This window comes from Danio rerio, chromosome 4, assembly GCF_052040795.2.
Source record: "Danio rerio strain M-AB ecotype USA chromosome 4, GRCz13ab, whole genome shotgun sequence".
In the NCBI taxonomy this organism is placed as follows: domain Eukaryota; kingdom Metazoa; phylum Chordata; class Actinopteri; order Cypriniformes; family Danionidae; genus Danio; species Danio rerio.
In genome coordinates, this window is record NC_141024.2 from 20,360,151 (window position 1) to 20,385,287 (window position 25,137).

The window sequence follows — 25,137 nt, forward strand, 5'->3', positions numbered from 1 at the left end:
TTATGGGTTTGAGTCTACATGATGTGGTTTCCTTTGCATAGACAGATCGAATTATTGTTTTTATTGTTTATTTGTTCCAATTGTTTATTGTTTAAACAAATTGGTTAACTGTTAAAGCTGGCCGTTGTCTTATTTAATTGTCACAAAAATGTCTTGGTTACTTTAAGTGCTGGTTTTAAAAGAGAGATCCACCAGGAACCATTTTACATGTTTACAGATCTTTCAGTAACTTTTAAAGTACTCGAGGTCTCAGTGTGAGGAAACAGTGACTCTAGAACCTGGGTATTGAAAAAAGGGCTTGAAGGATCCCTATTAATGCAAAAAGGTCAAGCAAAAAAGGTCAGTGGTTCGTCCAGGAAGCTTTGAGGCACTTAAAATACATTCCTTAAAATACAAGTTCCTTGAGTACTCAACAGGGTATTTGAAGGACCTTTACTTTTTACAGTGTATTGTAAGCAGAGATTTTTAGTCAGTTTGTTTGTTTAATATTGTATTCAAAAATTTATATGAAAACATAAATGTTTTTTCTTTAATAAAAAATAATATTATTATATAAAGTCTGCATCAAACTCATTTAAACTAATAAAATATGTCTATTTTTAGCATTTGGCCTTTAGCCAGGGTGGCTTGGGTGGTTCGGAAGACCTAACGGTCACTGAAAAGGTCTAGAAATTTGCTGAGGTGTGACTTTTCAGTGGTCCAACATGCAGCAGTGCAAGAAAACATATAATCTGACGTAGGAGAAGTCATCTTTTGCTACTGTATTGTTGAGAAAACATTTTACAAGTAACAAAGTGAAAAAAAAAACCTGACCAATAAAGAGGTGTGAAGCACCAAAAGCGTACCATATTAAATATGATTTGAATACTTTTTCAGCTAAAATATTCAAAATGTGTGGTAATGATGACCATCCGGCAAGCTAATTCAAAATATTGCCAGAATAGATAGAAAATATTACTAAAATGCAGTATTTAAATTTCATAATTTAATAGAAAATGAGGGGTATAATTGCAAAAATGTCCACTTTTTGAAAAAAAAAGAACCACCCTTTTGACCAGGCTGGCTACAGGCCTGGACATTAAACTAAAGGGACACAACATCAGGCACAAAAACTCTACAATTGCATGCTGCACTGCCTCTATTTAACATGAAACATTTGCTTCAAAGGGTAAATAGTTTAACTCAGTGCTACCTCTTTAAATGTATCTGGCATTAAGAACAAAAACATGATTCCCTAAACACATAGAATGCAGCAGTTCTGTTAACATGACCCAGCTGCTACAGTTCAATGCAATGCAAAGTTTTTTATGCAAAGAGTCATAAACAAAGAAGAGCAGATCACACCAATATCTCACAGTGTAATGTGGAGTCAGTCTCTTGATGTCGTCCAGAGACACGTCTATGGCCATCACTCCCAAAATCATCTGACTCGGACCCAGGTTCTTACCCTGCCATTGATGACAAACACTTTACAGACAAATCTGCGTCTGATGAACTAGACAAACATGAATCAATAGGACAGTTCACCTAACAATTACATTTTGATATTAATTTTACAAACCCGCAGGTTATCTGATATCTAGAAACTTTCATTGTCTTGCTTTATAAGACCTCAAAGTGTCATCAAGAGCCACAGGAAGTCATTTTGTTTAGGCTGTATCCACATATTTACAATGTCCTATGATGCTTTGCTTGAATTATAGGAGTAATTTCAGTTGAACAGTAAACACTTATTGATGTGGGCACAGCAAAAAGTCATTATTCTCCTTAAAGTTGACTCAATTTATTTAAAAAACGTATTAGTTGAGATCGATCATTATAACAATTTAAGAATATCTTTTTCTTGATAGTTTAAGCATTTTACCACAATCAGATATCGTTTTAATATGGGATTTTCCAATAAATGGCGCCCTCTTGTGAGCGTTTTGAAAACCCTGCTCGAGCAAACAGCATGCACAGGTAAATTTATAAGCTGTCATAATCAGTAAACTTTATTTATGATAACAGCAATTAATGCACACATTAGACACGTTATATTAATAACTGATATGTAGTAAATGCAGCTAGGTTTTAAGAAAAGAGACAAACTCACTGAGTAACATACAAAACCTGTCAAATGTTTTCCATTAAAACATAACTGAAATAATGAATTAAATCAACAATGAATAGATTATCGATACAAAAGTGATGTATTTGATTAGCATAAAGTGGAGCTAACATCATGTAAAGAGAAAGCCTGTATTTATGGTTTAGATGGTTGTATTTATTTTTTGACATTTGTTATAATTATGCGCTTTATTTTAATTGAACTTTTTTACTCTTAAAACAAAAACACTTTAGTTACGGTGCACTTTATTGATTGGTGTATACATAAGATTTGTTTTGTATGCAGGGAGGCAGTTATTGGTACACATAAAAAGTTATTTTTTGGCAAATTATTTTTTAAAATAAATATCTGTATTGTATATTGCTTATCGGGCACATAAACGTACAAATAATTGGTATCAGTATACTGTATGTTCTAAAAGATATCAGTACTTACATCAATACATACTTATTTGAATGAACTTTCAGTTTCAGTAGTCATGTCAAACTATCAGCATACTATCATCTCAAAAACATTGCAAGAATCAGATGCTTTGTTTCCAGTGAGGACTTAAAGAAACTTGTTTATGCTTTTATCACCAGCAGGATGGATTACTGTAACAGACTCCTCATTGGCCTTCCCAAAAAGACAGTCAGACATTTGCAGCTCATCCAGACCGCTGCGGCCAGGATTCAGACCAGAACCAGAAAATCAGAGCACATCACACCTGTCCTCAGGTCTTTACACTGGCTCCCAGTTACATTCAGAACAGATTTCAAAGTATTATTACTTGTCTATAAATCACTAAATGGCCTAGGACCTCAATACATTACAGATATGCTCACTGAATACAAAATTAACAGATCACTCGCATCTTTAGGATCATAAAAAACTAGAAGTTTTTATATTTAAAACTAGTTCAGTGAAAGCAGGGTGAATCAGCCTTCAACTACTACATCCCCTGCTGCTGGAATCAGCTTCCAAAAATGATCAGACGGGCTCCAACATTAGGCACATTCAAATCAAGACTGAAAACACATCTGCTTACCTGTGCTTTTACTAAATGAGCACAGTGCTATGTCCTACAGATGCTCTATTATGTCTTTCTTTTCTTTTTCATTCTTTTAAGACCTGTTTTTAACGCACTTCAATCTGTTTTTATCAGCTTTTAATCACTTTTATTATTTGTTTTCATCCCTTTTATTCCTGTTTATGTAAAGCACTTTGAATTGCCACTGTATATGAAATGTGCTATATAAATAAACTTGCCTTGTGTTACTAATGTCACACTAAAACACCAAGCATAATGTTATTTTCTTGATGGATAAAATTAAAAAGCACAAAGAAAAAACAAACCCCTCTCTCCTTTTTTCACTACACTTATTATGTTTTGCACAAACATATTATATAAAGCGATTCATTTCAGTTCGTTTGAATGGATGTTCCTAGCACTAAAAGTCCAACCCTAAATTTGAAACACATTAGTTACGCGTGTAAAAATGTGGAATATTGTTATGCTTTACTTAAAAAACAAATGCTGATAGATGTTGACTAGTATCACAGTTTCAGCTAAATAATTTTCTTTAATGTTTGAGTGAAGAAAAAAAGTTGCATATTACAGTAGATGGCCTGAGGGAGTGTAAAATAACAATCTCACATTTTCATAGCTGATGAAATATCCATTTTAAAACATTCCAATGAACAAAATAGTACCTTAGGCTTTTCTTTACTGGTCCTGGTCTTATTGAACACTGGAAGAGTTCCTGTAACCACCAGGCCCAGTTCCTGCAGCACAATTATGACCGTCAGCCATTTCATACTTAAAATCAGTCAAATTAAGCATCTCTATTAGTATTTAGAATATCTGACATATACCAGAGCATCCACATAAACGTTGGTCCATTGCACATTTTTAGCTTTCTTGTCTGCTTTCACCATAGGTCTGCCTAAAACATCCAGGTACTCCTGTGGGTATAGACTTAGTCATTTTCATACAGAAGTCACGATTATGCACTAAAAGATGCCGTCATATACCTGCGTGTTGATCCTGATGGCTCCAATCGATGGGATCTCATAATAATAACCTGCAGGATGCCTTACATCTTAATTCATGTTCATAAATGTAGACACAACCATTTGAAGAGAACTTTAAAAGGAACTTCAATAAATGTCAGCATGCTTTACCTTTGTTATGGCAAGCCATGTATTGTATTGGTGCCTTGTCATAGTTATGTTGGCCCACAGAAAAGGTGAAGATTCTAACCTGGTGGAAGATTGATATTGTTGATTATAAATAGTGGAAAATGTGTTTGACTGCTCATATTATATTTTACACACATACTTTTATATGTGGTTCACGATTTTTATAATGTACAAACTATAATATATCACGTAACCCAAACACAACCCTCCCAGAAAATAGTTTTGTGTATTACAATGAATTACAAAGCGCTTAATAATTTTGGAAAATTCTTATGTGGTTGATGAGGATTATGGGTAGTGTAAGCATAGCATAAAGCTATGTTTACATCATTATACTCATGTCATGTCATTATACACATAAATCAGTATACATTATCCATAACATTACATTATATACATAAACCTTGTTTTCAGGCACACATACCTGTACAATATCTTAATCTGATAGATCTGAAAATATCGACCTTTTTAATATCCATAAATCTGGCAGATTACTAGATCAGCAAATATCAGATGAATTGAGTTGTACTGTTTTTATTCACATTTAATATTTGGTTAAGTATGTCCAGCTGTGTGTGTAAGTGTGTGTTTTCTCACCCTCTTGTCAGAGTTGTACTCATCAAAGATCTCTGACGCTTTGTCCTCCCCTCCATCAGTGAATAACATGATGATTTTATTACAGTTTGCTCTTGAAACATTCATCTGTGAAAAAACAAACAAACTCATTGTACGTTTGTACAAAGGTTTGGGCAAGCATTCAACATAGTTTTACTGAAAAAGACTAACATGCGGAAAACGACACATAAATTATATTAGGTATTTTGGACTTTTGTTGAGCATCACACTATTAGCACCATAAGATGGCGCTGTAAACTAAAAAGAGGGATTTATACAGATCAGCTACATATTTCTCAATTTACAGTATAGAATATACTGTATTGTATAATTTGTAGGTGACATCACAGTCAGCCATTTATATTTTTCTAGATATGTGATACCAGCAACCTTTTTGCCTTCTTTTTAAATAACTACTTTATTAAGTGTACTTAATTAATGGTAATTGTGTTGTTAAATACTGTAACCAATTATGTCAATCTATAAACTGCGACCAACAACAACAAATTATTTAAAATTAGAATAAAAATTTATACAATAAAAATAAAACCATTACAAGGAAAAGCTGCAATTATGACACCAAAGTAACCGTTATTGTAGCTCTTAACACTGTAATAATGATCTTTAAAGTCATTCATTTTCCTTTGGCTTAGTCCCTTTATTTATCAGGGGGTTACCCCAACGGAATGAACCGCCAAATATCCAGCATAGGTTTTATGCCCTTCCCACTACTGAGAAACACCCATATACACTCTCACATTCAGACTCACACACTACGGCCAATTTAGCTTATGTAACTCACCTATAGCGCATGTCTTTAGAACACATTGGTTTCATGCAGTGTTTATAGCACAAGCTGCGCAAAAACTCCATAACTCCAGCACTACAGTTTTGTACAAGAGAATTGAGACGCAACAAAAGTTGGTAAAAAAATCTAATGCTATAGCATTTACAAACTCAACAGAAACAAGTGGGATTGGTTAAGTCTCTATGAGTGCAGGTCTAAATATAACATTGTGAAGTGACATTCTCCATTCATTACCACGTAATGATTACAGTTTAGTTTAAATGCAAAGCAGCCATCTTATCTTGAATCATCTTAATGTTTTTTTATTGTTAAAAGACAAAATAATTTCATAATCTAACAATTGCCTTTGAGTTGACTTTCTAATACAGACATCCTGTTTTAGATTTTATGGTTTTAAAAATCTTCTGGCCCTTCAACACTTACTAACACTTTCTGTTCTGTTTTCTATTATAAAAATATTCTTTACTCAAACACATACCCGGAAATCTAGTAAATCCAGAGAATCCTGTGGAAATCAGGTGTATCTAAGCACTCTCCATTTTTTTTTTTCTAAAGCTGTCACATCAATTGTCTACATTTATAACACATTAAATGTGATGCAATGAATTTGTGGGGATTTTTTTCTTTGTTTTCGGCACAATTTTTGTCACAAGCCTTTAATAATTTTATATTTCCAATGGGCAAAAAAATAAGTATATTATCTTATAAATATATAAATATATCTTATAAATATATATTATAAATATATTATCTTCATTACAAACCTTGATATTATGACCCTGGTGACTATTTAATATACAATATTTTTTCTTACAGAAGCCAGCTGGTTGAAAGCCTCCTTGAAGCCGATTTTATAGTCAGTGGTGCCGTTGGCAGTGATCTTCTGAACGGCCTCCTTCAAAGTCTTCTTATTGCGGACGTTCGCTTGCACCAGGTTTTCAAAACAGGCCACCGACTTGGCTGAATTGTTAAACTGAAACCAATAAAAAGCATTAGTTAGTAAGTTACAGTATCAATAAAAACACACACACAAGCAAAGATGAGATTCTTATGAAATGATTTTGCATCATTAAGATTCAGGCTTAGTGCAGCTCCTCTATGTAAGTCTGGTGGCTCAGTGCCAGCAATACACTTAAAGCACTGTTGCCTAATTTCATTAATGTCAAGCTAACGTCACACAGCTGGAAACGCGCCATAAAATACGAGCGTTTGTGACTATTAAAGCAATGAAGGACGAAAGTTAATTGAAAATATACAAAACAGCTCACTCACTTACTTAAAAGCAGAGTTTGTTGTTGTTTTTTATTCCTGTCAGTAGGTCTCATGAACGGAATGAAATAAACGATGCATTTCATAAATGAATTGCACGGCGTCTGGAGCAAAGGATGATGGGAAATGTCAATAATTCTTTTGGCCTGCGCCTCAGCGGTGCCGAAGTGAAACCGCAGAAAATTAAGTGTGACGTTATGGATGTTTGGAGGCTCCGCGCTTGAGACTTTCGATTGTGCTCAGCAGGGAGTCAGTTTTGCGGAAGTCGATCATCTCCTGTATACTCACAGAGACGATGTTGACGTAATCGTCATCTGAGAGAGTCTCCAGCATCTCGCTGACTGAGGTGCGAATGAGCTTCAGCGTCAGGCCTGACACACTTCCACTCCTACAGAGAAACACAGCACAGTCACTACATAGTTATTACACATTCATTACTGTATAACAGCTGCAAAAGATTTGTTAACTCGTGTTTTCAATAATAGTATGTGACTGTATAATATATGTGACTATATAAGTTAATATGAGAAACTATAATAAAGATAACAAACTGTGTAACAAAACAAACATTCATAGATATGGACAAAACAAACTGACAAAAATATTACATCTTACTTGAAATGAATAAATAATTCGAGAGATGCCTTATACGGTAAATATAGATAAGATTGGCTATGTTAAGAGGGCTAGCAAGATGAAGGAAAAAATGAATGAATGAATGAATGAATGAATGAATCAATGAATGAATCAATCAATGAATCAATCAATCAATCAATCAATCAATCAATCAATCAATCAATCAATCAATCAATCAATCAATCGATCAATCCTATAATATATACTTGACAGTAGATATAGCCCTTAGAGTTGACAAAATAAATAATTAAACAAACAAACAAACAAACAAACAAACAAACAAACAAACAAATAAATAAATAAATAATCGATAAATCATTCCCTACAGAGATCCAACAAAACAGAAGAAACGAATGGACAAACATATGTATTTAACATAAAGACACCTAATTTTTTAGATTGTATAATAGCCCAGTGAGTGAGTAAATGAATAAACGAACGAGCAAACGAACGAACGAATGAACGAACAAATTATATGAACAACCTAGAACACAGGTGTCAAACTCAGTTCCAGGGGGGCCACAACTCAACACAGTTTAGCTTTAACCCTAATTTAACACACCTGATCAAACTAATTGAGTCCTTTAGGCTAACGATCGAGCGATCACTCAAACAAATGAACGAACGAACTAACTAACGAACAAACTAACAATTATATGCACAATCTAGGGCACAGGTGTCAAACTCAGTTCCTGGGGAGCCACAGCTCTACACAGTTTAGCTTTAACCCTAATTGAACACACCTCATCAAACTAATTGAGTCCTTCAGGCTTGTTTTAAACCTCCAGGTACTGTAAGTGTATTGAAGCAGGGTTAGAACTAAACTGTGCAGGGTTGCGAATTTGACACCCCTGATCTAGAGAGTCAAAGAAAACAATGTAAATAAATAAACAAATGATGTAAAAAAAAAAAAATTATTTTATAAATTATACAGTATATAAGCCTAGAAAGATGATCAATAAATACATTATTTAATAGAGACCATAGCCAGTCTATAAAAATATGTAATTCAAAGTGAGTGAGTGAATGAATGAATGAATGGATAAAATATTGAATCATCCATTACAGAGAGTGCAGGCACAATTTTTTCCCTCAAAAATAAAGCTGAATAGAGCTAAAAACACAATTAGTTCATTAAGTTTTACCCGACCCCTGACAGACAAAATTCAAGATGACTACAACGAAATCAAAAGAGAACCCGACTAACACGTATAGAAGAGATAAAACCGTATTTAGGCTTATAACGGCTTCAGATCTGACATGCAGGCTTTTATGGGTTAATAATCACTATGATTCCAATGGGAGGTGTGTGGGCTCCAGGGTTTAGTCATTAAGCTAAACTACATTGATTGGCTGAAGCTGATCCTCACTAATGGGCTCAACGCCCAGACGGCACATCACCATCAACATTACAGCTGAGCCATACACTCTTCACAGCCTTATTTTCACACACAACAAGCCTAATTACACCAGCAACCAAAATACACCCTTACGTAGGATAAACTAACACATAATGACTCACTGATATTGCTTTTAATGAATTTTGCAGATTTCTGGGTCATATTTGTTACCAAATTTGTATGAATGAACTTTAAAGCGTGATATCATTGCACTTCATAATTTATATGAAAAATATTGCTGAAATTCCTGAAAATGTCTGCTGTTTAATGTTTGTAAACCACTTCATTTAATAAAACAATGCTGCCTCTTACAGCCTACCTCCAATTTAAAAGGACAATAATATAAAGGTGATAAAACATAGACATAGATGGCCTAAAGTTAATAGAATGTATGAATGACACCTGGGCGAAGCAGTGGCGCAGTAGGTTGCGCTGTCGCCTCACAGCAAGAAGGTCGCTGGGTTGCTGGTTCGAACCTCGGCTCAGTTGGTGTTTCTGTGTGGAGTTTGCATGTTCTCCCTGCCTTCGCGTGGGTTTCCTCCGGGTGAATTGGGTAGGCTAAATTGTCCGTAGTGTATGTGTGTGAATGTGTGTGTGGATGTTTCCCGGAGATGGGTTGCAGCTGGAAGGGCAAAACTTGCTGGATAAGTTGGCGGTTCATTCCGCTGTGGCGACCCCGGATTAATAAAGGGACTAAGCCGACAAGAAAATGAATGAATGAATGAATGAATGAATGAATGACACCTTAAATTGCTAATTAAACAAAACAAATCCTGGACTACTGCAACTAATACTTTATATATAGATAGCATAGAGAGTCACTAAAAAGTAGATAAACAAAAAAAAAAGGCAAACACTTTACGCATAGCTTAAAGAGGTGAAAAATAATAATAAATGAATGAAGGAATACAGATTTTATTTTAAACAATAGCTAAAAAAAAAGCTTAGGCATATGAATAAAAATACAATAAATAAATAAATAGTCTTGTTTTGTAGATTATAAATTGCAGTGAGAGCTAGGCCTCTCACAATATACAATATATAGACTTATTGTGCGATTCTTGATTATTGACCGTGTTACAATAAATATTTACAAATTCACAAATATTGTTAAAGCCATTTTAAAATTATATTTACATTCTATCTTACATTCTACAATTAAACTGGTGTCAAGGTTAGGGTGGACATTTAATAGTGTAAACACAATAGGAATTTTTCAACATCAAACTTTTCACCTTTAACTTGTACCTTTTTAACATCAAATTACAGAATCCAATTAACCTTAATAATCAAAAGTCTTTGTCCCTTGAAAGTGTTTATGGCTCTTGACATCACTATGCTGTTGTATTATAATTATATAATCAGTGGCATAATTGATCTCAATAATATTGCTTATCTCAACAATTGCTACGACAATATATACCACAACAAAAATTCTTTACGTGACAGGCCTAGAGAGAGCAGAAAAAAATTCTTATACTGTACATATAGAGCCTACAGTTAGCCGAAAGAAAGAAAGAAAGAAAGAAAGAAAGAAAGAAATGCTCTATAGAGAACAAAATAAATAAATACTTGGTAAAAAAAATACTGTTTATTATTCATAAACCACTTCATTTAATAAAACAACTCTGTTATTTATAACCTGCCTAAGTAAGAATTGATTTTCCATGTTTATTACTCTCGGTGTCAGTCTTTAATCAGCATGTGTCTCTCTACCATCTCTCCCTCTCTCTCTCCTTCTAATGCTGATAAATGAGTGTAACGCTGAATGAACACGAGCTCTTTAAGTGGATGGTGAGGAATCTGTCATTCTGCTGATCAGCCTAATGCTCAAAGTGCAGGACTGGGTTCAGTGGCTTTGTGTATGAATTATTACAGTGAATAATAAAGACTTCACTCACGCGTCCACCAAGATCAGCATGTCCTTAGGCGAAGCTGCACCCTGAATATACCTACAAACACAGAGGAAAACAATCAAAACCAGCTGTAAAGATAAAAAAGCAGCACTTGGCATGTCTTTTATAGATTGACATAAATTAAAACAGCACATATCTGCTCACCAGGGCCTGCGGCGTACATCATACAGGTCAATCTTGTTTTTAGAGTCGACCCAAGGGGAAGCTATAGGGCAGAAGGGATAGTATGGGATATTGTGTTGTTTATTATGATTAATATCTTCTAATTGTTTTTTTAAAAAGAGGTGATAAAACATTAATGCAATGCTCAACCTTGTTCCTGGAGATCTACCTTGCTACAGAGTTCAGTTTCAACCCTGATCAAACACACCTGAACCAATTAATTAGCAACTGAACAGCACTTGATAATCACAGGCAGGTGTGTTTGATATGGGTTGCAACTGAAATCTGCAGGAAGGTCAATCTCCAGCAACAGGGTTGAGCACCCCCGATGTAAAGAGTGAACAATCACAAGTTAAAATGTAATAGTTATAATAAACTCACACTTATTTCATACATAGTATTTAACAATAAATATTACATTATATTTTAAGATTAAGGTAGTTCTGAGGGCAATAGGGGCTTCCCGGTACTAGTAAGGTGTACCTAATAAAGTGGACAGTGAGTAATTAAAGTAGGTAAAATACTTATGTAACAATCATTTCTTTAATATAAGTATAGTATCATGAAACATGTCTTCAAAAGCATTAGAACAGTAGCAGTTTTTGATAGTAAGTATTTAAATGCATTTCATAATTCATTTACATTTTGATTGAGTAATTAATATTAACAAAAAAGTTTAACAGTTTTCACTCCTGCATATGCAAGACTTTGGCTATGTTAGTGCATTTGACTTCCTGTTTTTTGTTTTCTGTCTCCGTTCATTGTGTTCATTTTCTCTCATTAGTCGATGGCTAATCACACATACCACAATCAACAGTGAAATTATTTTGCCAACTGTAAACGCATTATTTAGAACAGCCTTTGTTTTCCAGTACTTTACCTGGGAAATATCGTGCCAGGCCTGTTGCACTGCCGAACACCTGCCAGTGAAGCGATGGATCGTCCTCTTTGTTCTTCCTGAAGACGTCATCCAGAGCCGCCGTCCAGTTCAGCTCATTTAGGATGATAGTGGCTGTGGAAATAAACACAGAAACGCATACAATAATCCCCATCTGAAGATACATATATGAGACTCTTCTCTGAGCTATGCATGTTATCAAGACTTTTACAATAATAAACATCATGATTAATAAGCAATAGGAAATCTGAACACACTGTTTGATTGGTTGTAGTAAATTGTAAATGCAAAAGTAAATGCACACTAGTGTGATTGGCTGACAGTTTTGCACATTAACAAAATCAAAGTCGGAAAGGAAGGACAGTTATGTGCCTATATGCATGTATATTTGACAGACTACATCATTCATAGATGGACACTGCTGTTATTTAGGCTAAACACTTATAAATACTGAGTACATATCAACGTAATAACAGAAAAAGCAATAGTGTACACTTAATAAAAATTGTTATTCACTCTTGTTTGGTGTGTCATTACTGTGGGATCCAATATAGTCAGCACAACATCCATTTTTAGTTTAAGTTCAGCAAAATCTGCAGTAAAATTATGTAAACAAAAGACAATTTTGTTCTTTCTGACTCGGACTGGAACTTTAAAACTGAAGTTCATCCACCTGTTGCTAAGGATGGGATCAAATCGAAGGCAATGCAACGACTGTTTTTCTACATCTTGGGTGATCTGAAGTGTTTTGTCTTCAGAACAGATTTATCATTTCTCCTCTCTTATTATTAACCTACTGCAGTGCAAATTGATAATTACATAATTACATAATACCGTAGGTCATTCCCAATCTGTCCTTTAGAGCTCAAATATAAGCTGTTTTAGACTGACAAGAAAGGCTCGAGCGCTAAAAAAAGATCAAGACCCCTTGGCATGTTTTCAGAGAGCAAACATTCAAATTAATCCCAATTCAGCTGTAAATCAATATTCCAGCTCTCAAAAATGCAGGTGCCATCATATTACGTTAAACTCAAAGAGAAAAACCACTTGAAGGAGCAGCTGTGGTAGAGGAAACAACAAAGTGAACTATTAGCTAATGCAGTTCTAATGGAATTAGTGGAACACTGGGCTGTATTTTTCCCAGAGAATGTCATAAATGGACACTGTCTGCTGTAAGTGAGAGTGATGATAATGTAACAGATGCCAGCTAGTAAGAGCTATGCAAGTAAGCCTCACTCTTAGGGCCCCAAGAGGATGATGCGAGGCTGTAGTCTTTAGTTTTGTAGTTGGCTTGCCCACTTCATATGACAGAAATATAAGATTGTGTCCCACTCCGAGATGAGTGTAAGAAAGGAACAGTTATAAAGAAACTGTTTAGATAACCATTATTGTCATTCTTGTAAGTGAATCTTCTTTCAGTGCTGGAAAAACAAATTAACATCTAAACAGAGTGGGCAGAGTGGTACAAAAGGGGTTACATTGGTGCCGTGACCCGGATGTGTGTAATATTCAAGGTGGTGAGTGTAACAAAAGATGGTAGGAACTGTGTGGATAAACTTAAGGATCATTGTAGGTGTACCTGCTTCCAGTGCTTGAAACGCAGGTTTACATGCCACTCTGAGCAGGATGCGTAGATCCAAAAGGGTTACATTGGTGCCGTGACCCGGATGTGAGTTATATTTAAGGTGGTGAGTGTAACAAAAGATGGTAGGAACTGTGTGGATAAACCTTAGGATCCTTGTAGGTGTACCTGCTTTCAGTGCTTGAAACACAGGTTCACATGCCACTCTAAGTGGGATGCGTAGATCCAAAGGGGTTACAGTGGTGTCGTGACCCGTATGGAAGTGATATTTAGGAGGGTGAGTGTAACACCGGACTGGTTATAAATACCAGTTCAAATCTCACTTCTTTCTTACGATCTTTTCTGCTTATTTATGTTTCGTGATAATACTGAATTATTATTAGAATTATTGTAGCCTTGACAGCTTGATATAAGACTCTCTTAGTGTGCTCAATCCCTTGGGGCATCTTTATTACTAAGACTGCCATTCACTTCCTCTTTCATCAAGACTCCGCCCACTCTGTGTGTGATCAATACAGTTTTCTCCATCAGTAAAATGCACTTCAGACCCCATCCATCATGTTTAAGAGGGTCAATCAGCAGCCATTTTATTTTCCTCCATTTTTAACAACCCTTCATGTTGTACCCATTCACTGGTTGGAAATAAGTATGTAAAAAGGGGATACACAAAACCAGTTGGTAGCCTAAAGTGTATCTCTTGGATTTTTTATCAGACTTTGTATTAACTTTCCTCTCCACAGTAAGATGTCGCTCACTGGTCCAAAATCTTGTCCTTCAAAAAGTTATATTACACATCATGCACCTTCTGTGCAGTGCCATTTTTGGCCAGACAAATTACTTGGTTCAGATAATAATCAGACAATACTCTTGGTTCAGACTTTCTGACAGCAGCTCAGGAAACAGTTCAACTCACACAGTATAGTAGTGGTGTGGCGGTGTGAATGTTAACCACAGGTTCAGTGTGGAAATGTGAAAGCCTGTAATCATCCAACGACAGGATACCTTTGCTGCACACACGCGCGCACACACACACACACACACATACACACACACACACACACACAACCACGCACGCACACACACACACACATGCACACACACACACACACGCACACACACACACACACAGACACACACACAGACACAAAAACAGATACAAGCAGAGCAATCCAAAGTCGTGGTCAAAAAACAGGCAAATGGTCGGGACAGGCAGCAATGAATCAAAACAATAGAACAAGGCAAAGGGTCAAATCACTGGAAGACAAAATGTCACAGTACAGTTAAACAAGACTCAGCACTGGTGTGTGTGTGTGTGTGTGCTGCTTTTAAAGTCCATGTAATCAGTTCTTAAAAGCTTCAGCTGTGTGTTAGTGTAATCAATGGAAACTGGAACAGGTGCGTGTGAGCGATGCATGACTGGATATGTAGTCCAAATAAAGATAAATTTGTAGTTCTATAGCGATCAGCATGTTTACCAGCAATCTGCAAGGATTAGATCGCTGGTGATTGTGACACCACCAAAGTTTTTCTGTCCTCAAAATTCCAAATAGTTAAAAATCATATTTAAGGGGGTCTTTTGACATTCAGAATTAGAAACAGGCTTCTTTGAGAGTTGAATTTAGGATTAGGGTAAGGCCATATTATAATAGTTTTTTACAGTATAAAATACATTACCCCTATGTCCTCACAAACTCAGTGTATATGTATATGCGATGAGCTGGAGAAAAGCGCATTACAAACAAAAACGTATTATTATTATTATTATTATTATTATTATTATTATTATTATGTGTGTGTGTGCTTTCAGTCAGATCAGAAGTCTTTTCACTCCCCTTCCTGTTGTTTGTCTCTTTGACTGTCAGTCATCAACACACACATATTGATTATCAGTCACACATACAGTCCAACGAGATCTGTAGCTCAGTGTGAAAAACTCAACTCACGTCCTTCAAGATCCAAATCAAAATCTCAGCTCAAACTGAAATTGCCACAAGCTACTGTATCCCTGTAAACTGTTCTGTCCTTTGGGTCTAAAATGAACACTCGCCAAGCAGTAAATGTGTGTGGTTAAAAATTTAAGAATTAATCACACACACGTAGAATATATGAATAAATATTTGAAGATATTATTATTTAAATATTTTAGGACGACACGGTGACTCAGTGATTAGCACTGTGCCTCACAGCAAGAAGGTCGCTAGTTTGAGCCCAGGCTGCATCAATTGGCATTTCTGGAGTTTGCATGTTCTCCCCGTGTTGGCGTGGGTTCCCTCAGGGTGCTCCGGTTTCCTCCACAGTCCAAAGTCAAGCAGTATAAGTGATATTAAGCTAAATTGACCGTGGTGTATGTGTGTGAATAAAGCCTCATTCCCACTAGCAGCAACTTTGTACCTGCTTGTCGCTCTGGTTGGCGACCTGCTGCAAACGCAAGTCTACAGCACAGACAATACAACTGGCCTCTGAGTGAGCTGAGAGAGAATCACGTGAGCTCCACTAATGCTCCTATTGGCTGTCGCTCAATAAAGTCGCTCTTTATTTATATTCAACTTTGTCGCGTGACTTTACACGCCCACCTGGTCACCAACGGTCACTGTTGCTTGCATAGATGGGTGTCGCTGGAAGTCACTCACTCTCAAGCTGAAATAAACAGTCGCTATGCTGCAGCAAGTAGCTCGTAGTGTAAATGAGGCTTAAGAGTGAATGGGTGTTTTCCAGCACTGGGTTGCAGCAGGAAGGGCATTCGCTGCATAAAACATATGCTGGATAAGATGGCATTTCATTCCATTGTGGCGACCCCAGATTAATAAAGGGACTAAGCTAAAAAGAAAACGAATGAAGAATGAATGAATCTAAACTAATCTAAATAATAAAATATCAGTCACATGCAGAAAAAGTGGAAAGGGAAGAAGGCAAACTTTCTTTGGCTTAAATGAATCAGGGCAAACAGACAACAGAAAAAACAGTCCAAGAACTATGAGCAGAGCCAGAGGCATTTGTGTGACACATACACACACACACACACACAAATGCTGTGAGCATGTCTATGTCCATCCAGAGATTGTCATGACAGATGACACACAGTGTTGAGGCAGAAAGAACAGATTCATGTCTTAATAAGGCAGGCACACACATTCACACAGCCTAGAGCCTCCAACCACACACATACCCACACATACACAAATAATCAGTCACATCATTGCATAATCAACTATTAATAAATATAGAGTTGTAACTACACAGAATACTACAAAATATCTCACAAGTCTAGAAATAATGACAGCTTATAACACCATAATATAACAAATTATTATTTAATGGCTGTGTTATTTAAGATTTTTTTTCAGTAATCTGTACTACATTGAGAAGACATTGTAGAATTTAGTTTGAAGTATTTTATGATATTATTCACTTGTTTATTTACATGTAATAATTTTGTAATTTTTGACAAGATTTCTTTTACTATACAACATTTTAAACGTTTTGTTTGGTAAATTTTACTACTATTACTACTACTACTACTACTACTACTACTACTACTACTACTAATAATAATAATAATAATAATTTCTTTCATTTTTTAATATTCTTTATTTGTATTATTTTTTTATCTTAAAATATACAGGGTGGGTTAAATCTAATTTTTAAATATTGCTAATAAAATTGCCTGTACTATCGACACATGAAATATGAAATCCTTATAAAATGCTGTCATATAATTAGGCACTGTTTCCATCATGACTCCAGTGATACTGTAAGTTGTACAGCCATCAAATACTGCCAAGTTAATTTTCACCCACCCCGTTTATTAGAAACATTGTCATTTCCTGGCACTGAGCAGGGGGTTCTGGGTAAAGCAACACTGTCGGAGCCAGAAAATCAGGCTGAAAGCAGAAGGTAGAGCGAGTAATGAGAAGTGAATAAAAGTAGATAAAGAGAGACAGCGGGACTCGTGAGTCATACGGTATGATGACCGCAGCCGCTCTAGAAGACAAACACACATAGAACTCATATGCCTGTCAAACACACACACACACAGAGACACACAGGAGATCACACTTCAGCCAGCTCACAGACACATACACAAGGCATTTTTGACCATTTAATAATTAGTTTCAAAATCACAGCCAATGTGCACAGTAAAAAAATCTAGTTTTTTACAACATGCTACTGTCATTTTCCACAGTAATTTACATTAGTATCACTTTGCAGAATTTAACTGTAAAAGTCCACAGTAATTTGTTTTATTTATAATTCTATTGTGAAATTAATCAAATTAGCATGATTACAGCAAATTACTGTAAAAAGGGCTATATCTTTTGCATGTTAGTTATAAGATTTCAAACTATTTTTATTTCATTCAACATAGACAAATGAACTTTTATGCTAACATTTTTATGCTATTTTTTGATATTTAGAAATAACCGAATGCCATTGCAGCCCCAAAAACAATTTAGCTACATCTTAAAAATAACTTGAAAGAAAATCATTATTATTTAATTTTATAAGGTTAACATGGAAATATGTAATAATTTTTAATGAATATAACTTTGTGCTTAGCCAAAAACGAACACTATTAAACACCCAAAATGATTTCAAAGGCAGGGTAAATGTCAGAATGACTAGCCCAGGAAAACCTGCTTTACCGTAAAATATAGTTAATTCTACAAGATAGGACTGTGAAATCACAGTAATGGAAATTACTATCCACAGTGAAGTTAAACTATGTGGCTGTAATCTCACAGTAATTTAATGGCACAAAATCCCAGTAAATTACTGTTAACTACCTCACAGTAATTTAATGTGAATTTACATACAGTATTTTACTGTGAAAATAATACAATTATTAGCCAGTAATTTACTGTGAATTTAAGGTCAATTTTTTTCAGTGTGGTTAATATCTGGCGGTGAGCAGTGTTGCCAGGATTATAGTTTTCCTGCATTATTGGTCTCTCTTGAAAATGCAATAGAAAAAAATATGCAAACTAATATAAGTTGTGGGATGTGTTTTTGGCGAGGGAAGGTGGTTTGTTGGGTTTGGGTTACTTTCAGCCGTCAGAATATGTATTTCTTGCCAATACAAAAATGAAAATTGAATAGTTTCCGAGCAATGTGGTGGCGCAGTGGTTAGCATGATCACCTCACAGCAAAAAGGTTGCTGGTTTGAGCCTTAGCTGGGTCAGTTGGCACTTCTGTGTGGAGTTTCCACCACAGTCCAAAGACATGCGCTACAGGTAAATTGGGTGAGCTAAATTTTTCGTAGCGTATGTGTGTAAATGAATGAGAGTTTATGGTGTTTCCCAGTGATGGGTTGCAGTTGGAAGGGCATCTGCTGCGTAATATATATGCTGGATAAGTTGGCGGTTCATTCCGCCCAGATCCCAGATTAATAAAAAGACTAAGCCGAAAAGAAAATGAAAGAATGAATGGTTTCTAAATGGACATTGATCCTGGAATGTATACCTGGCAACCCAAAAACCACAGCAAGTGAGTAAAACCCTGAGAAAAAGTCTAAGAAAGGTACTTAGAAGGGTTGTTTGATGTGTTTAAATAATTTTGAAGTATATACTTTATCTGCAAGTACAGTATGAGTGTTAAAGATGCAAAACCTTTCCATTTGAAGGAATCCAGCATCTGATTCTGATTGCACTAGGGGGGGACATGGGCTACATTTCAACCCTTTTGTGTGGGTTTTGAGTTGTCATTGGGCTTAGAAATATTATTAGGCCCGGCAACCCTGGCCATGGTAAACAAATAAGATTTATTGTGTGTGGGGATACTGAGAGATTGCAAAAAACTATGCTATTCCATGCGATTCTGTTAAGTACTTTACTATGTTTTTCAGCAGAATCATAGCAGGTGAGATTTCAAATCTGACTAACCCCAATGATTTTTATCTAATTTAAATTTTCTTTGTCAAATATCCCAGTAAATGTTTTTCTTAAATGCTTGCTGGTCAAAATTATTGGCACCCTTCATTCAGTGGGGAAAAATCTCTCTAAATCTAAGATTCTCTGGTTCATGTTGGTGCTCTTTTCTCCTTTTTTATAGGTTACAGTTCAGGGGACTTGACACTGTAATTTTATGCTCATTAACCTATTTTAAATTGTTTCATTTCAACAAAAGCCAAAATTTTTGTCAAAGTTTGAATAAAAAAAAAAAACACAAAAAGATTAAACAAAACTGATTGATTTTCATATTTATCAAGAGTGCCAATAATCTTTGACATAATGAAATAGTACTGATGCAAAAATAAGTGCCACCTGAATTTCTCTTATAGAATATTTTATTTTTTCAGCCTCCTATGTTTATGTTAGTTTTTTTTTTTCATTTAAAGGCAATGAAAAAAAATCTTTACCATAAAAGTAAACTTACTAAAAGTACATAACAGAAGCCTGAGAAAAGTGCTCATTTCAGACGCCTCTTTTGCATCTAAACTCTTTATATACTCAATAATACGCTATTTAGCATACATATTAAGCGTATATATTTCTATTAAACATGTATTTAGTATAAATCAATAAATAGCTCACTGTTATGAACTGTGGCTGAAGCACTGTGAAACTACCCAGTAGCGTTCTGGACATTAGTGTAAGGTTCAAATCTATCATAAGCCATAATCTTTCAAAGCTAAAGACGTCAAGTGATAGCTCTTGTGTCGCTGGAGGACATTGAGGGGTTGTGGGGTCACTCAGGGGTCAGTCGTACTGTGTTTCAACTCTCTAAATTTAGTATGGCTTCTTCACTGGGCTGTCCACACCTGACACACAGGAGTAAAGTCACTCAAATACTGATCTGATGCAAGCAGTAAACTGTGTCTGTGTGTATACCTTGTTTTTCGAATACAGTACATACCCAATAATGATTAGTATACCAAATGTCCCCCCAAATATAGCAATTACATTTTGACTGTGTGGGGATTCGTTTTGTCCCCATTATGAAAACAGCTTATTAATCATTGATAAGTCTTTGAAAATGTAAAAATTCAGAAAACTTCCAGAGGATTGAGTTTAGGGTAGGTTGATACAATATAGAATGTGTACAGTATAAAAGTTAATACATAAAATGCATACAAGTTAGTGTGTTTGTTTGTGTACTTACAGCCCTCATAGATATCAGTGGGAATGTGCACTGCTGTGGTGTTGTATGAAACGGGCCGCTTGAAAGCAGGATCTTCTGTGAAATCCAGTATGAGCCGGTTCTTTCTTGGTTCTGTCTGATTATCACTCTGGAAACATCACAATAAATTAAATCTCTGGTTTACTTGATGTCTGTCTCTTTTGTTTAGTTCATATTTAAATGCATTTTTTGAAATAAAAACTCACCTTGTCCTTGGCATTGTAGTAGATGGTCTCATTCACCTGTCAGATGAAAACAATACCCATATTTGTTAGTTTGTATACCATCCAAAAGGTTTTAATATTTTTATAGTTTATGAACAATCAAATTAATGTACTGTATATACTAAATAGTCTATTTAGGGTTAATAAAACAAGCAATAATGCTTTAAAAGTTTTTTTCAAGAGTTCACAGTTAGCTGATGATTTCTCATAAGAAGACTGTGGCTACTTATAGTAACTTAGGAATCATATGAATGGACGATCATGATTAGCTAATGCAGGACCGGCCGTGATAAATCGTAAGCACGAGATCCTCTGGAAATTTGTTTATAAATAAACTTCACTTAATTACTGCTCTTTTTAGGTTTTAATAATTGTATAATTACCCAAAAGTTTGCATGGATGTTTTTGTACAACAATCTAATGAGATTTCATTTTCAGGATGTTTATTAAATGTTATTTGTATGTTTTGCATTTCACAAACCTCTTATTAACATTACCAGAAAGATGCTGATAGTTTTTTGTAGATACTTGTTATATACAAATATCTACAAAAAACTATCAGCATCTTTCTGCCTGAGGCGTTACATTACAATATTTGTTAGTGTTTATAATACAGTACATGTAAATTTGAGTCACAATCCAGGCCCGTAGTCAGCCTATTGAAAGGCTTGTTTCTTTTTTTTTTTTTTAGAGGAGCTTTTTGCAATCATTCGTCTAAATTTTTTATTAAATAATGAGATTCAAACACTGCATTTTACTGATATTTTACACACTAATCTTTGCTGCATTAGCTTGTCAGATGGTGATCATAACCACACTTTTTGATGCAACAAAAATAGTTCCTACAATTTTGTCAAAGAGCTTACCAAACTATTTTACCGCAAAGTGTTTATTTAGAAATGTGTGCTCACAAGTTTATACAGTTTTATAAATGAGATTAGAATTTTGAATTAAAAATGTTAAATAAAAAAGTATGAAAAAATACAGATTTTTAAAATGTATTATCATGCATCATTAAAAAATTAATAAAACGTATTAAAAACCAACCAAAAAACATTAAAAACTGTAAGCCAATCGATAAAAAACAAACTGGCCCTCTCCTTTCCTTGTGTGTGAAAAGTGTGTGTGTGTGTGAATGTGTGCTGGTTTAAGTTGTCTGTGCTTGTGTGTGCGTCCTCTTGGGGTTGTTCTCCTCACAGTGTGAGGGCGCTGTCAGGACCAGCACTGGTGGAGTGTTAACAAGCGAGTTCACTCTCTGACACACAGTTGCCTTGGAGACACAGAAGTGGATCATCACCGGCTGCTGCCACCTGTGCTGCTCGCTTGATAATCAGATACTCCTTTTAGGATAGAGAACACTAATCGCACAGACATGAGCGTACAGGTCACCCCAGCATCAGACCCAACTCTTTACCCTCCAGACTGTCTTTAAAGGGAGGGATTCCGTCATCTTTTACTCAGCCTATACCTCCAAGTTTGAGTTTCTTTTATCTGTTGACCACAAAAGAAGGTCATTTGAAGAATGTTGTGAATCAGTAGCCATTAATAATATACAGTTGAAGTCAGAATTATTAGCCCCTCTGAATTATTAGACCGCTTGCTTATTTTTTACCCAATTTCTGTTTAACGGAGAGAAGATTGTTTTAACACATTTCTAAACATAATAGTTTTAATAACTAATTTCTAATAACTGATTTATTTAATCTTTGCCATGATGACAGTAAATAATATTTGGCTAGATATATTTCAAGACACTTCTATACAGCCTAGAGTGACATTTAAAGGCTTAACTAAGTTTATTAGGTTAACAAGGCTGGTTAGAGTAATTGGGAAAGTTTTTGTATAACAATAGTTTGTTCTGAAGACTATGAAGAAAAAATATAGCTTAAAGGGGCCAATAACTTTATCCCAAAAATGGTGTTTTAAAAATTTAAAGCTGGCTTTATTCTAGCCAAAATAAAACAAATAAGACTTTCTCCAGAAGAAAAAATATTGTCAGACATACTGTGAAAATTGCCTTGCTCTGTCAAACATCATTTGGGAAATATTTAAATAAAAAGAAAAAAATTCAAAGGGGGGCTAATAGATCTGACTTCAACTGTATATATTACTTTACATCAATGTCAATAGATTAAAAAAATTATTAAAACATTGTCTTTTGTGTTCAACGGAAACAAAAAGAAACTCATAAATGAAAATAAAAATAATTGTTATCTACCAGTCTGGAAAAGGTCAGGTCAAACCATTTCAGTTTATTAAGAGGGCTAATAATTATGACCTTAGCAGTTTTTTATTATTTAATAATTATTTATTATTTCTTTCATATTATTCCAGCCAAACTAAAAGAGATGACTTTCCCCATGGGAAACAAACCGTAGGAAATAATGTGTATAATCTTTTAAACATCACTAAACTATTTTAAAAAACAAACAAAAAAATGTCACAAAAGCTAAAACCTTTGTCTTAAACTGAAACATCCTAGTTTCAAACTTTTCTTGCTATTATAAAAACAGCTTTTATTGAGCTCAATCTGCCAAAACAACAGGTTGTGAATGAGCCACTGCATTATGTAATATTGTGGCTAAACTCCGCCTCCGCTGAAGATCAACATCCACATCACTGCCTGTTTAGCTACGCCCACCGATTCATGCTGCAGCAAGTCAAAAATAAAGCATTCTGTGCAGAAATTAACAAAATTACCAACACAAAACCCACACTCTCAGTCATCATCTCATTCCAAAATAAAACAATGCCACTAAATCTGTCAATATTCAGATCAAAACCACTGAGTAAAATATCACTAAGCTAAAGTCAAAGGTTTTTTATTAAGTAGTCTTATTAAAAATTCATCAGTCTAGGTAGAAATGAAATAAACCTGTTATCCACTTTTTGATGACTCATTCAGACCACGCTTGACTGACAAATCTATAACAGACAAAGAGACATCACATCCACTTCTGTGCTAATTAAAATTGATATTTCATGCAGGGGGAGCCTGAAGAGCATCAATAACTGACGCAAAGTCTGACATCAGGATGCCAACACCTTTAGGCCCAATCTTACACCTAACCGAGGTGAAGTGTAAAGGTGTCAGGTATGAGTACTTATCTGAGAACTGAATGACAAGTTTTGCAGGCAAATTGGTTATGTTTACAAAATGTGTATGTGAGAAAGATTACGTCAAGATCTTCTTTCCACTGGTGCTCCTTCTGCAGGTTCTCGGCAGCAGTCGCCAGCGCCTACAAACACAAGACATTTCAAAGAAATTGTTAGATTTATTCAAGGAGGAAGCATTTAATTAAACAAAAGGGAGACTACATTGATTGTAATTATACAAAACAGATCGGTTTATCAAAGAATCATAACAATTTATACAAAAAAGTTTAAGAGCACAGCATCAAATCAGCATATTGGAAATGCAAGATTAGATAATAATGCTAAAAATTTAGTTCAGCCATCATATGAATGAAGTATTAAAACAATATTTTTTTAAGGAATAGTGCATATTAGGATATAAAAACAGCTTTTTACATTTTTTTTTATACAATTTATTTTTCCATACAAAATTATTGATCAAATAAAAGCAACTTGGTAAGCAAACAAAATCATACAACATATAAAAAGAGCATTAATGGAAAGGTTGAAATTGATGATTATGCTGATGATTAAACCTAAAAACAGCCATTTTGTTTTGTTTGATTGTTTGTTTTATTAGGCTGCTGTAAAAAGAAAGATCCCTCGCAACTTTATGAAATATTTGTTTACTGGAAAAAAATTAAATCTAAAAAGAACATTAATAATGATTTTAAAAAGACATGAACATTAATTAATGAGGAATGATGAAAACCATACATTTAAGTTAGTATACATACAGTGCTCAGCATATAAAAGTACACGGTACACAAATCTATCTTTTAAGTGAAATTTTTTAACTAATTTCGAGAGGAGCACGTGATATAATTGACTGCAGCTGGCCACCTATCTACACTCATTAGTTAGCCAATCAGATCTATCCTAACTCACTATAAGTAGCCTAGCTAGATATTACTCCCTTATCTTCATTTTCTGAAGAAACCCCCCATCCACCCCCTTTCTCCTTTACAAAAAAGGGGAGCTCTCGAGAACCACCTGATCTCGTACTCCCCTCACATGCCCTATGGACCTGGCGGGAGCCCTGGGCTCAACCATCTCCGAGCTCAGGGTTCTCTCCCGGGACAGCATGC

At 35.1% G+C, this 25,137-nt stretch overlaps 1 protein-coding gene across 24 annotated transcripts in view; it reads right to left on the reverse strand.

The window, feature by feature from the left end:
• Nucleotides 1-25,137, reverse strand: part of cacna2d1a (calcium voltage-gated channel auxiliary subunit alpha2delta 1a) — a 135,172-nt gene that overhangs the window by 35,270 nt on the left and 74,765 nt on the right. For 23 of the 24 annotated variants that reach the window (XR_015482086.1, XR_015482089.1, XR_015482090.1 and 20 more), the window contains 14 exons: nucleotides 24,094-24,153; nucleotides 20,897-20,932; nucleotides 20,673-20,799; nucleotides 11,975-12,106; nucleotides 11,077-11,137; nucleotides 10,918-10,968; nucleotides 7,269-7,368; nucleotides 6,526-6,684; nucleotides 4,886-4,990; nucleotides 4,271-4,349; nucleotides 4,121-4,170; nucleotides 3,962-4,051; nucleotides 3,800-3,871; nucleotides 1,356-1,448 (listed from right to left, as the gene is read on the reverse strand). Coding sequence is in view for 15 of the 24 variants with exons in the window: in XM_087247078.1 (XP_087103204.1) it covers nucleotides 1,356-1,448; nucleotides 3,800-3,871; nucleotides 3,962-4,051; nucleotides 4,121-4,170; nucleotides 4,271-4,349; nucleotides 4,886-4,990; nucleotides 6,526-6,684; nucleotides 7,269-7,368; nucleotides 10,918-10,968; nucleotides 11,077-11,137; nucleotides 11,975-12,106; nucleotides 20,673-20,799; nucleotides 20,897-20,932; nucleotides 24,094-24,153 (1,215 nt within the window). In the remaining 9 variants the exon portion in view is untranslated. The remainder of the gene's footprint in view (nucleotides 1-1,355; nucleotides 1,449-3,799; nucleotides 3,872-3,961; nucleotides 4,052-4,120; nucleotides 4,171-4,270; nucleotides 4,350-4,885; nucleotides 4,991-6,525; nucleotides 6,685-7,268; nucleotides 7,369-10,917; nucleotides 10,969-11,076; nucleotides 11,138-11,974; nucleotides 12,107-20,672; nucleotides 20,800-20,896; nucleotides 20,933-24,093; nucleotides 24,154-25,137) is intronic. The other variant, NM_001044960.2, reaches the window with a different exon arrangement.